The sequence below is a fragment of the Anser cygnoides genome, chromosome 3, assembly GCF_040182565.1.
Source record: "Anser cygnoides isolate HZ-2024a breed goose chromosome 3, Taihu_goose_T2T_genome, whole genome shotgun sequence".
In the NCBI taxonomy this organism is placed as follows: domain Eukaryota; kingdom Metazoa; phylum Chordata; class Aves; order Anseriformes; family Anatidae; genus Anser; species Anser cygnoides.
This window is the reverse complement of record NC_089875.1, coordinates 18,190,018-18,203,523: the sequence shown is the minus strand read 5'-3', so window position 1 is coordinate 18,203,523 and position 13,506 is coordinate 18,190,018. Positions and strand designations below refer to the sequence as shown.

Below are 13,506 nucleotides of genomic sequence, written 5' to 3'. Positions count from 1 at the left end.
GAGGGTCTGGTAATGGATTTGAATATTGCCAAGACTGGGCTGTGTTCAGAAGCAGGACGTGTGAGGTACAAAGTAAGCACTTGTTCCTCAAGGAGTTGTTTGTTTCTCCTTTTGATTTAGAGCCTGAAACGCCATTTGTTTAAAGTTGCTGTTTAAACAATGATTTATAAGACTCCAAGTCAGCCATAGTACAGCTTAATGATTACTGTACTTTATGAATGCCACTGGCTACATAAACACTGCTGTAAATATAAAGGATGTCTCCCACAATTTCTACTTTGATACTTATTTGATGCAATTCATTTTCCTTTCCTTGCACATCTTCTATGTATGAGTCTAGACCACTTAACTTAGTGATCCAGGTCATTCTGGCTCATCTGGCCAGGAATGGTAGGGGCTGGGAAAAGAAAAGTCAGATAAAACATCTGTTTTTATTACAAAATATTTTAATTGAAGATTAAGTTTCCTTGAGCTTGGTTGCAAACATCTGCATCAAGTGGCCCATTAAAAGGGTCTTATGTATTTGGATTTTTTTGATTAGGTATTTGTCTTATTAGTTTATCTTCTCTTTTCTCCAATTCATTTTGCCTTTGTGCATACAGTAAGCAAGCAAACATAAGACAGAAAAGTTCATGTGCTGTCACAGACCCCAGTCTTTCCATCAGTTGATGCTTTGCTATTTATGTTCTCTAACCTATACAAAGAGCATGTATGTATATGTGCATCTAATGCAAATCTGAGCTAATTCAAGTGCCATCTCCACAAAAAGGAATGAGCATGCAAACCGGCTGTTTCTTTTGAAGGAAAATCTCCTGGAATCACCTAATGTCTAGCTGCAACTGATGCCTTTTAATACCACAGTGAGTTTATTTCAGGGGACTTGTGCTTTTGGGATGCACGAAAGACACCTGGGAAGACAGTAAGTGCTCTTGAATGCCTCAGTTCCATTAAAATTAGAGTTAATGCAGTCCTGTGCTTGGAAAACCAAGTGTCTTTACAAAGGTGTAATTAATTGAGTAAACAGAACAACTCCATTGCCTACAAGACCCTCCTCTGAACATCTGCATACGATCTTCAAATACAGCATCTTCTGGGCTAAAACACAGAGATTGCTGAAAAGATTGCAGATAAACCAAGCGGGATATGAGAGTTGGTAATAAATGTGGGAATTCCTTCAAAAGCACAAGTGGCAAATATGTGGCAAAAATTCAGAGAAGCAAAAATACTTCTAAATTTGACTAGGACTTTAACATTTTTAAGAATGTCATGATATTTCTAACCTAATGGAATCATTCTGGGCCTCAACTCTTATCTCGGGTGGTACTTAGGTGTGTACTGGGAACACAGTGCCCCACAGTTTCATTGCATACCCCAAGGAGAAGGGATCACTTACTGAGTTACTGGAGTCACTTCTCATTTGCACACTGGGACTGGTTTGAGGCAAGTGAAGAGGAAAGGCAGTGTCTTTTAAGAAAGCATTTTTGCAAGGAGCACTGCAAGGGCAAGGAGGATATCTTCTACGCTGCCTTAATCCGTTATCGAGGGGCCTGCAGAATTTGTCAGCAACCAACTGGGTTGAGTTACTTGGCCTATTTTTTTTCTGTGAAACTCTCCTCTGTGCTCATGCTTTGACCCTGACTGAAATACAAGGGCACCATGCAGCTTGCATGCAGCAAGACAGAATTGCTCCAAGGCAGTCAAAAGAATTGAGCTGACAATAACAAAGATCACCCTTTTCAGGAGCCAGGGTCTTTTATTAAAAAAATTTGACATGTATTCCCCCCACTCCTGAATTGATTTGCACCATAAAATAAGCTTGAAGAGAAGTAGTGGTTGTTTTCCTCCATGCTTCATTAATTTTTAGTTTTGGCAGGCAATATAAATAAAACTATCAAGTGCACATCTAATTGAATCACCAATGATTCCCAGCTCCCTGCTGTAACAGAGAACATGATGTAGCTGCGCTGTTTAGCAAGCAAGGATGAGCTAGGCAAACAATGGCTCACTCTGCCCAGAGGCTTTGGTTTAATCTTTAGTACTTACCCATTTAATATGAGACAGAGCAGGAGTTTTTGCAGTGGGGAATCACAGCACAGACCTCTTTGTACTTCTAGACTTGCCTTCTAGGAGTGATGAACTGGAAGCACATCTGTGCAGACCGTCAGGAAGGTTTCTTTCTACATCCAGATTATTGTGGAGGGGGCTTTTGCACTTAGCAAGCTTGGCCTTCTCCATACATACTGACTGGAGGCTGGTGTTAACTAATTCATACCTCCTGCAGGTGACTGATCTGGAGCATGGATCTTAAAAAATAAAATAAAATAGAATAAATAAAATAAAATAAAATAAAATAAAATAACCAAATCAGTCCTTGTCTTGTGTATCACAGCCACAGTCAAAGGATTCAGGTTGAGAGAAGTCCCATGATAAAGAAAATTATACTCATCAGGCTGGATGATCTCTGACTACTCAAGTGACAAGGGAAAGGAGTGCTTCCAAAAAAGGACTGTGCTAAAGGTCCTTAGCACACTAAGGGTTCTTAGTACTCAGGATTATTTCTGGATAGATGGTACTGGCTGATTCTGAATGGATGGTGCACATGTTCAGTGACACATGTCACAGGAGTTGGCTACTTTCCACAACATTGTTAGCTGCCTTTTGCTGCTTGGCATAGGGAAAATGAATTAGTGATTTTTGTATCTTGGTAGATGTAGACTGCTGCAGGACTCCCTGATTCATGGGGAGGGGAGTGCAGGATGCAGGAGCGGGAAGGGGTATAGAAGAGAAAGAAAACTGTAAACAGAAGTCAGGCTGTTTGTTTTTTTTTTTCATGTTTTGCTTTGTTCGCTTGTTTGTTTTCTTGCAGAAAGAATATCAGGATATGATACATCCAAGTCATAGGTAATACATTTTGACAGGAGGGTATGATAGAAGCTTGTGTTCTTTCCAGGCCAAGTAGATACATTATTTCTGAGCAAGAGAGAGACTATATCAGTCTTCAGGACTGTCAGTCTAGCAGTAAATTTACATACAATTAAAAATCTATCATGCATATCATGTCATTCTTGAGAAATATCATAGAGCAGGCTGTAGGATTTCAACCCTCTTTTCAAGGTTCAGAGCTGCCTTCCAAGTAAAAATGACAGACATGCATGAAGAACTTAAGTTCTGCATTAGGTGGACTGTTAGGTATTTGGCAAGACAAACAGGTCAAACAAAAATAAAATAATTACTTTATCAAGTAATTAGTGGACTAAGGGGGTTTCACAAGGTTTTTCTCCTGTTCAGTGTTATCCAGGATCCTATGGCATATTGGCTTGGAGAAAGACAATTCAGTAACCTGAAATGGCTTTTGTTTTCTTTTTCTCTAGGATCTGCTTCTGTCTCAAAAATGGCTTTGGAGGGTTCTTTCATCTGCTGGAATGGTACATCGATCAGGCTGGGCCAGGCATGTGACTTCATCAGAGACTGCCTTGAGGGAGAAGATGAGGGAGATATGTGCAGTGAGTAAATCCAGACCCCCAGGCCATGTCCTTTTTCCTTCTGAGAGAAGCTGAACAGCTGCTTCCAAAAGCACAGATTGTTTTGAATTTTAATACCTGAGACTTCAGTAGTAATGAACTAATTTGGTGTGATCAAAAGACCAGTGTCCTCCACAACACATGCACTTTCTCTGAATGTCTGCCTAGAATGGACCATTCAGTATGTTTCTGTACTGGCCTTCATTAGTTCTGCAACAGGTTAAGTTGCTCTCAGTGCTTCATCTAATGAAATCCTGACCAAAAACTGAAAGAAAGAATAGCTTAAATAGCTACATGCCTTTTAGAATAATGAAACGTGTAGCTTATTTTAGTGCCCTTAATCAAAATGTAGTGCCCTTAGTCAGCATGTGGCAGAAGGAAGAGCAAGAAGAAAACTTCCAAGGTAAGAAAAATGAGTAGAGGCAGGAGGTTGTCTGTGACCAGCTTCTACTCCTGTGTCTTTGTAATTACTCTTGTTTTCAGTCCTCTCTTCAGCAGTCAGTAATTGAATAACATAGACCGGAAGCTGGATAGCAATCTGTGTTTTCTGAAAAAGTTCTATGCCTAAATATTTCTGTAAATGTGTTGCTTAAATTAGATACTTTAGGACCATCCTTTAACCATCTTGAAAATGCCTTGTCTCTTTTTCTGTACTTTTACACGTTCTACCTCCATTGTGTTTCCCTTTGTCAGTCTACAGATATTGAGGAGTGGTGGTTTGTTAGCCATGTAGTTAACCACAGAAACAGTGTCATCACTGCTGTCTTGCAGCTGCTTAGAACCAATAATGCTTCACATTACTGGTATCAAAACCTTTTTGCCTAAGAACTTTACAGCAGAGATCTAAAAAAGAATCACAGAATCACAGAATGGTTAAGGTTGGAAGGGTCCTTGGGAGAGCATTTGATCCAACCCCCCTTGCGCAAGCAGAGACACCCACAGCAGGTTGCCCAGGACCGTGTTCAGATGGCTTTTGAACATCTCCAGTGAGGGAGACACCACAGCTTCTCTGGGCAACCTGTGCCAGTGCTCTGTCACCTGCACAATAAAGAAGTGCTTCCTGATGCTTTGACGGACCTCTCCTGTGTTCCAGTTTGTGCCCACTGCCTCTTGACCTGTCACTGGGCACCACTGAAAAGAGCCTGGCTCCATCTTCTTTGCACCCTCCCTTCAGGTATTTATAGGCATTGATAAAATCCTCCCTGAGCCTCCTCCTCTCCAGGCTGAACAGGCCCAGCTCTCCCAGCCTCTCCTCACAGGAGAGGTGCACCAGTCCTTTGATCATCTTCATATTCAGACTTCATAACGGTATTTCTATTTTCTACATTTTAATTAAAAATATTTAGTAAATTATGCTAATGAGTAAGTTGAATGCATTGTCATTTCATTGGAAGTACAGAGACATATTATTTACCACTATTTAAAATGGATCAGATATATGTCTGGATATACAGTCATGTCTATCTGCTATAAATGGTTCTGCCTTGTGAGGGTAGTACTAGTGAGGTCTATGCTAGTGGGAAGAGTAGAGCTCCAAGGTAGAGTAGTACTAGTCACAGATGCAAACTAAATACCACCACAGAATAGGTCAGGCCTCATGGAACATGCTTGCCTATTATTTTCAAACACTGGGTGCACCTGTGGCTATTGTCTTACCAGTATTCACAAATAAAGAGTCTGGCTCTGCTTTTGCCATTAGTTGCCAGGCTGTATCCCATAGTGAGCCAGGTGGTAGGGTGACCAGTCCTGCTTTCACGTACGCTGTCCATGTGGGTTTGTTTTGTTGCCTTTTAGCCATGTATGCAGCATTCATCCATAGCTATTGGCATGAAGCAGTATAGTGCTTACAGCTATGTTGGCAAAGAATTTACTGAAAATACAGAGAAGGTTAAAAGCAGAAGATATTTAACCACCTGTTTAGCAGAATGTCAGTCCCCAGTTGAGGAGAAGACCACATGGCTTGTTTTAAACCACAGGTACTGGCAATGAGACTTCTTTCTCACAGCCAAAAGGCCCAAAAGGCACCATCTTCCACTGCAAGAGACAAAAAAGACAGGCTTACCCTTAGCTTGCAAGTGCTTTGTTGTGGATATGTCTGCTTAGCCACATAAAACCTGCTCATTTCTGTGGCTGCTTTCTCTGATTTTGCCTCTTTGCTGTGTTGAATATCATTGGCATAAAACTTCTTTCACAAAACAGAAAAATAATCTAATGTTTTAGGTGTCAGTTACATCTACATGGCAACCCAGCACAAAACATTTGTCGTCTTTCAGCATTTCACTTGCCATTTTAGTTCTGAGCAACATGGATGTTTCCATCAGCTTTTTGCAAGTGTGACAAGAAGTGATTCAGATATATAAAGCAGGGAAAGGGTTTTCCCAAGCACTTCTGCCTACACAAAAGAGCTGTCAGAAAAAGATGTAGCCATGCTTGCAACTCTGAGGGGAGAGCTTTTAAAATTACCATTAACTAAAGGTCATGTAAAAAAAAGAATGTAGTTTGTATTTGTTTGTTTGTTTTTCAAAAAAGATGTTTTCTTGTTTTTCCTTCCAGTCTTTTATCTGTTTAAATGCTTCCCTTCCCCTTCCCCTTCCCCTTCCCCTTTCTCTTTCCCTTCCCCTTTCCCTTTCCTTTTCTCTTTCCCTATCACTTGATTTTTATTCATGTTTCTTAGCTGAAAAATATCTCCTAAAGCCTGCTGTTTGTTAACATCTCTTTATTTCCCAATAGCCAATGAAAAGTCATAGTGCTTGTTCTGCATGCAACCAATTAGTCTTTGTAGATAATGTAAAATTAGACAGGGGTGACCCCTGGAGAAAAACATGTTGCTGTTTGAGTCATAATCAATTATTCTCACAGGAGAAAAAGACAGCTCCAAAGACGCAGATGTAGAAATAGATGCTGAACTGTGTTGATCTGTGATCAGATTTAAAAAGTTTACAGACTGGTAGAAGTGTCACACTGGAAATTACTTTGCAGGAGCATACTTTGCAAACTCACATTAAGACTTTGGATAGTGGTGGTCTTACGTCTTTACTAGTAAATTCCTGATTATGAATCACAACTTACTGCAAAAAAAAAATGTGTTTTTTCCCAGTGGAGCAGAGAATCATGTATGTAGTATACCTGGTATGGTACAAGACAGATGAAAAGTCACATTCTTTATTAATACTTATTGATATAGGTCTGCACTACCAAAGAGGAGAATTTGTTTCAGTAGTTTGGTACTTCTCTTTTTAGGTAACAATATCTTTGCTTTTGGTTCAAGAATCTTGCTGCAGGGCAGCAAGTCTAGGCAAAAGTAAAAGTTTTACTGAAAAAAAAAAAGTGCATTCTTTAACTAGTCTAAAACTATCATACTTTGTGCTCAGGTTTTGTTTTTCACCAAAAAAAAAACAGCCTGGGAAAATATTGGTTAATCAGGCAAAGCATGTATGAAAGTTATGGATATATTAATATTTATATTACTAAATGGAAATTATAATAGTATATTTATTATCTGGAGACCCACAGCTTACAGGATTCACCCAGGCCATGACAAACCCAGCATTGATCCTGTTTTCTCTCTAAGTGAATTTGAACACATATTTCTGGTTTCCACTGAAAGTTTCCAAGACAGTGTGGTCTGGAACATACAATTTGAAAAAGGGTTACTCGTTCTCTCCTGGTGTTGCTCTTCCACATTTTATGAACGTTACCTGGAAGAGAAATTGAAAATAATGTCCTCCACCTTTCAGATGGATCTCATAATCACTTTAATTTTCACTCTTTGCCTCAACAAATATTTAAGAATGTTAAACAAAATGGAATCACGTTAACAGGTAAGATAGGAAGGACTACTATCTGATTCGTATTAGCAGTGACTCAAGCTTCAACTCTGTATAGTCAGAGGAGTGCACACACATCTGTCAAGAAACAGATGGCAGCTAGAATAGGAAACTATAAAGTTTGAATTTGTGATAGCATGAGTAACATGAGCAAGTGACAAAAAAAAAAAGGATAATTAATTCTACAGGAGCCAGTTTACTTTCCATGCAAAAAAGAGTTGATTCATTTATGTCCTAGAGGTAGATACAGCCCAGCAGAGTCTCCCTGCAAGCAAAATGAAGTGTAGCAACCTGTTGCATTGCAGTGCTCTCTTAAGATTCCTGTCTTGCATACACAAATTCTTTTGTTCCTTTCTTGATCAAAACCTGCACCTCTAGCAATGAATTTTAACTACTGGCAGTTCTGAATTTAGCAATGCCTTCCAGCATTAAAGGAAAAGTCTTTGTGTACTGTGTTGATTTGTATTTTCCCTTTCTATGCTTCATTTCTGGTAGAATTTTTCAGACAACTTTGCTAGGACAGAGACAGCCACTGAAAACAAACTCACGTTTAAGATTCATGTGCTTCTTTAAATTGTTTGAGTAGGTGACCTTTTTGCCTTCTGCAATTTTCTCCTACATTTTTCATCTTTACATTGGGTAAAGGTCTATACACAGATGAGTAGTTTTTTACTTTTACATCCTTTATAATACATGTCTGGAATTTCACCCTGAATTTTAAACTATAGTACCTGTTCATTTACACCTGGTTTTGAGTCAAGAGCCAGACAATAGAGAACCTGCTCCATCTGCATCATAAAATACTCCAGTTGCTATTTTTTCTTGCTATTAAAGGATGGAAAATCTAAGTTAAAAGTTTTTAACTTTAAAAAATCATTCTTTTAAAATCATTGTGAAGTCTTGAAAATACTTGCTTAAGAACAAGTTTAACACCCTACAGCTTCTTTGTACTTTCTCACTCAAAGAAAAGCAGAGACTTGCATTCTCATAGTGCTTCAGTCTGAATGGATTACTCTATCCTCAGTCCCAAATCCACAAACTGCATCTTACTCTTAATGAGTTCTAAATCTTTTGAAGTTTCTGTCACTGGTGATAATATCCAGCATGACAGGTTTCAGTAGGTATAACTGCTGACCCCTGCTTTAATTGATTTTATAATAAGGTAAGATTAGCTTTCTCTCATCTGTGCAGTGTTTACGCTAATGTGAATTTGAAGTATAAGCACTCAGAAAATTGAGGAGTACATGCTGACAAAGAAGTGCTAGCCAAAGTGCTCTTGGTGAAGCAGTAACACATGGAATCATAGGTGCTGTATGTATATAAAGTAAGATCACAGAATCATAGAATCATTCAGGTTGGAAAAGACCTCTGAGGTCATCTAGCCCAACCTTTAACCTAGTACTAACAAGTCCACCACTAAACCATGCTACTAAGTTCTATATCTACCTGTTTCTTGAAGGCCTTCAGGGATGGTGACTCGACTACTTCCCTGAGCAGCCTGTTCTAATGCCGCACAACCCTTTCAGTAAAGAAATTTCACCTAATATCCAACCTAAACCTCCCCTTGCACAACTTGAGGCCATTTCCCCTCATCTTACCACTTGTTGCTTGGGAGAAGAGTCCAATCCCCACCACACTATAGCCTTCTTTAAGGTATTTTATACTGCGTGATAAGGTCTCCCCTGAGCCTCCTTTTCTCTAAGCTAAATAACCCCAGTTCCCTCAGCCGCTCCTCATAAGACTTGTTCTCCAGACCCTTCACCAGCTTCGTTGCCCTTCTTTGGACACGCTTCAGCACCTCGATGTCCTTCTTCTAGTAAGGGGCCCAAAACTGAACACAGTACTCGATGTGCGGCCTCACCAGAGCAGAGTACAGAGGGGCAATCACTTCCCTGCTCCTGCTGGCTGCACTATCCCTGATACAAACCAGGATGCTGTTGGCCTTCTTGGCCACCTGAGCACACTGCTGGCTCGTATTCAGCCGGCTATTGACCAATATCCCCAGGGCCATTTCTGCTGGGCAGCTTTTCAGCCACTCTTCCTGTAGCAATGCATGGGGTTATTATGCCCCAAGTGCACTTGGCCTTCTTGAACTTCATACAGTTGGCCTCAGCCCATTGGTCCAGCCTATCCTGATCCCTCTGCAGAGCCCTCCTACCCTCAAGCAGATCAACACTTGCGCCTAACATGGTGTCATCTGCAAACTTGCTGATGGTGCACTCAATCCCCTTGTCCAGATCATTGAGAAAGTTATTGAAGAGAACTGGCCGCACTATTGAGCCCTGAGGGACACCACTAGTGACCAGCCTCCAAGATAGAGCAGTGTTCAAGACATCTGAAAATTCATAAAAGATTAATTTGTGGAGGAGGAATCAAATTTTCTGGGAAAGTAATAGGTTCTTATTTATGTCCTTACTTGTTCATCTACAGCAAGCTTTTTCTGGCCTCCAGGCAGGGATTACTACTTAGATGACTCCTCTTGCTGCTCTGATATGTTTACATCATCCTAGATAACATAGGACCATGAAATGAATTCAGCTGGACACCAAGCCAAGCTGTTTCAGTAGGAATTCAGGGCACATTATAATTTGTCATTTTCTCTGGATCTCAGCCTGAGGCTGCACAATGAAATATAATCAAGTTCTGCAGAGTGATAAAACACAGGGAAGCAACTCTCAGCTTAACAGCTCTACATTTAAAGACTATGCTGAATGAATTTGGAGACATTTTAAAAGAAAGGCTCAAAAAACCCTCAACACAAGTACAAGTTTTGATCTTTTCATAACAGATTTGCATGACTGTGGAAAATAAAACAGTAAAATGTGGCTGTCATCTCTGTCAAGTTCCAGGTTCAACTTTGGCCTTACTAAAAAGCCATAGATGTCATTTGTCTCAGTCACCTCTGTGAAGTGAGTTGTTATTCAGGCTCCTAGAAAATCAAATATTCCATGTCTAGACAATGCAGGTGCATTCCCCAGGTCTTTTCTCAGGGTAGTCCAAGGAGTTGCCTGTTGAGGTGTGTGCTTGCAGCCCAGAAAGCCAATCATATCCTGGGCTGCATCAAAAGAAGTGCAGAAAGGTCAAGGGAGTTGATTCTCCCCCTTCTACTCCACTCCTATGAAACCCCACCTTGAGTACTGCATTCAACTCTGGGGCCTCCAGCATAAGAGAAACATGGACCTGTTAGAGCAGGTCCAAAGGAGGGCCATGAAGATGATCAGAAGTCTGGAGCACATCTCCTGTGAAGATAGGTTGAGAGAGATGGTGTTGCTTAGACAAGAGAAGAGAAGGCTCCGGGGAGACGATAGTTGCATACCAGTACCTAAAGTGGACCTACAGGAAACATGGGAAGGGACTCTTCTTCAGGGACCATACTGACAGAAAAAGGGGTTTATGGTCTTGAACTAAAAAATGGCAGGTTTAGATTAGATATATACTGTGAAGTGTGGTGAGGCACTGGACCAGGTTGCCCGGAGAAGCTGTGGATGCCCCATCCCTGAAGTGTTCAAGGACAGGTTGGATGGGGCTTTGGGCAACCTGGTCTGGTGGGAGGTGTCCCTGCCATTTGGGGGGGAGCGGGAGGGAAAGGTAGATCTACATGATCTGAAAGGTCATTTCCAACCCAAATCATTCCATGATTCTATGTATAAATCAGAGCTAAGGCCCTGTGAGCAGTTATTTAATTGACCTGCAACCTCAGTCAGAGAGTTCTGATGAGATGTAAACATCTTGAATTATCTGGGGTCTGGGTACTGGTGCCTTATTGTCTGGCACACACTTTATAGATAGAATTCTTCCCTCTGAAGTTGTCTTCATAATCATGAAAAAATCTGAGTTCAGGAACCTCCTCTTCTCATAGGGAAGCTAATGAAATTGCTGGTATAACCTGGCCAAACTTAGGAGTTTGTAGTCTATCCTACTCTTTGTAAGTCAAGAAATTTTTACTCTGACTTTGGAAAGCAGTTGAAAGGAAAAACTAATTTCCAGAATATATGGTTTTATAATGTGTTTGCACATGAAATTTCATTGTTGTCTTGCAATTTCAAACAGATTTCTGGTCTCATTTTCTTTTCTTTCAAGAAAAAATAAAAACCAACAAAAACAGTTTTAGGGGAAGTTGAGGGGAATAGAGATGGAGAAAATAAATACGGGTTACACTGGTAGCTAGCACAGAGCTGAGTACATAATGGTGTAAAAGCTGTGAGAAGTCAAGAATATCATCATCTCTTTTATAGCTAGTTCTGGTCATCAGAGCAGTTTTCTTTTGCTTACTGGAGGAAAGACCACCCCCACTGAGTATGCATGTTCAGGGGCTTTGTGCTGCCAGCTCCAAGGACTGGTTAGTGTATATAGCAGGACATAAGGAGTGATCACTCTTCTTTGCTTCTCTTCCAGCATCTTTAATGCATAATGTAACTCTATATTTGAACTGCACCTTTTTCTCCCAGACCAGTTTTGTGCTCTACCTTTTTCTCCATATGAGACAGTCTGTGCCCTTTTTACCACTGGGAAGCTTTCTGGTATGTGGCAGAGTTGTCAGCCTCATCCTGAGTGCAGAATTTGTATTCTAGATCGTTATTTATTCACTAAAAGTGAAAATCACATTATAGTGGTAGTGATTTTACATGGTGTTTTACAAGCTTCATTTTCTGCTGAAATTACTTAATAAGGTCACAATCTGGCCTCATGTGAAGAGAGAGAAATGCAAAGGTAGAACCTGACAGCAGTAGAGGCAATGCATGTTTATTAAGGATGATGAGAAAAATGATTTCATAAGTTTTCAAGGAAATGAGTGAGTTGTGGCAGAATAGATCATGTTAACCTGTGGCAATGTAAGTGTACGTCTCAGGGCAAAAGGAGTAGCGCTTTGCACATTTTGTAAGAAGAACTTGGGATGTGCACAGATGGAAAAGGCGTGAAGTTATGTGTTGCTTTGAATGAGATGACTATTACTCTAAAACCAGTTAATTTAAAGGCAAAAAGATAATGTGTCTTTATTGTTTGGAGCTGGAAACATGCCTGAAATCCCAAGCTAGTGACAGAATGAGTGGGCTTCAAATCCTGAAAATATTACTTAAAATAAATTGTTCTCTTTTCATCCATTCATCTCACCAAACAGACCCACAGGTACAAAAATTGAAGCACAAAAAGATTTAGTGCTTTACTCCATTAAAGGCAGCATTCACAAAGAGGAGAGGCCACAGTGCTGAGCTGGGCTGACTTAGAGACAGCTAGAGACATGGAAAGGAAACATGTTAGGAAATATCACTGTCCAAGATTTCCCTGGCTGTAGAAACCAGGTATTTAGGAGACCCCACAGTGTCTACTAAAATATGTCCTCTTACTTGGTTTTGTCAAATTTTGAGGGAAGTCACTTATTCTAGGGGTTGCTTCGCTCAGCACCACCCTCTGTATGGAAAGGCACAAGTGTGACTCCACAAAGAAGGACTGAGTAGCTGTGGGGTTGCCTGCATGTCCCCGGGCAACCCTGTCAGAATTGTAAGCTTCTCCGTGTGCTCAGGCATCTCATCCACAGCTCATCTGGGTTATTCTGTATGTGTGTGTCGCTCCTTCTTTCAGAAAAACTTCCCCCTGGCTTTTACTGTTCATTTGAAGAAGGGGACTGTGGCTGGGTGCACAGCTCATCAGCGTCCCATGCGTCTCCATGGCGAATCGGAAGTCCAGACTACAATCGTTTTCCTTCAGTGGAAGGTATGTGAGAGTAAATAGCAAGTGTAGAGAATGGATGGCAGAAAGCAAAAAAAAAGATAAGCAAACAGCGGGGAGATGGAATAAAACACGTGTCACGTTTTCCTGTGTGATTATATGTTCAGCCCCCAGTGAAACAAAACCCACCTTTCTGCTACAAGTGCTTTGAGCAAAAGGCTATCCTGCTCACTTCTTATCTTGAGGGTACAGACTGGTACCTCAGGTTTCCAAGACTGACACCAGAAAGAGTAGTCATGACCCTTTCTAAAAAACTTCCCATAAAGTATTCATCTTTGTGCCCCACTACCATATTGATCTGTTTTTTTTTTTCTTTCTGATTTTCTGCTTTACCTCTTCCATTTCTCTGTTCTGCTTCTTTTTTCTCTCACACAGACTTCTAAATTTTCCTTCTCTTTGCTCTGTTGTCCCTTGAGTTCCAGTTCTATGTG

The 13,506-nt window shown here is 40.6% G+C and overlaps 1 protein-coding gene across 8 annotated transcripts in view; it reads left to right on the top strand.

The window, feature by feature from the left end:
- Nucleotides 1-13,506, top strand: part of ALK (ALK receptor tyrosine kinase) — a 305,041-nt gene that overhangs the window by 223,155 nt on the left and 68,380 nt on the right. For all 8 annotated transcript variants that reach the window (XR_010830090.1, XR_010830091.1, XR_010830089.1 and 5 more), the window contains 2 exons: nt 3,372-3,503; nt 12,929-13,060. Coding sequence is in view for 5 of the 8 variants with exons in the window: in XM_066993583.1 (XP_066849684.1) it covers nt 3,372-3,503; nt 12,929-13,060 (264 nt within the window). In the remaining 3 variants the exon portion in view is untranslated. The remainder of the gene's footprint in view (nt 1-3,371; nt 3,504-12,928; nt 13,061-13,506) is intronic.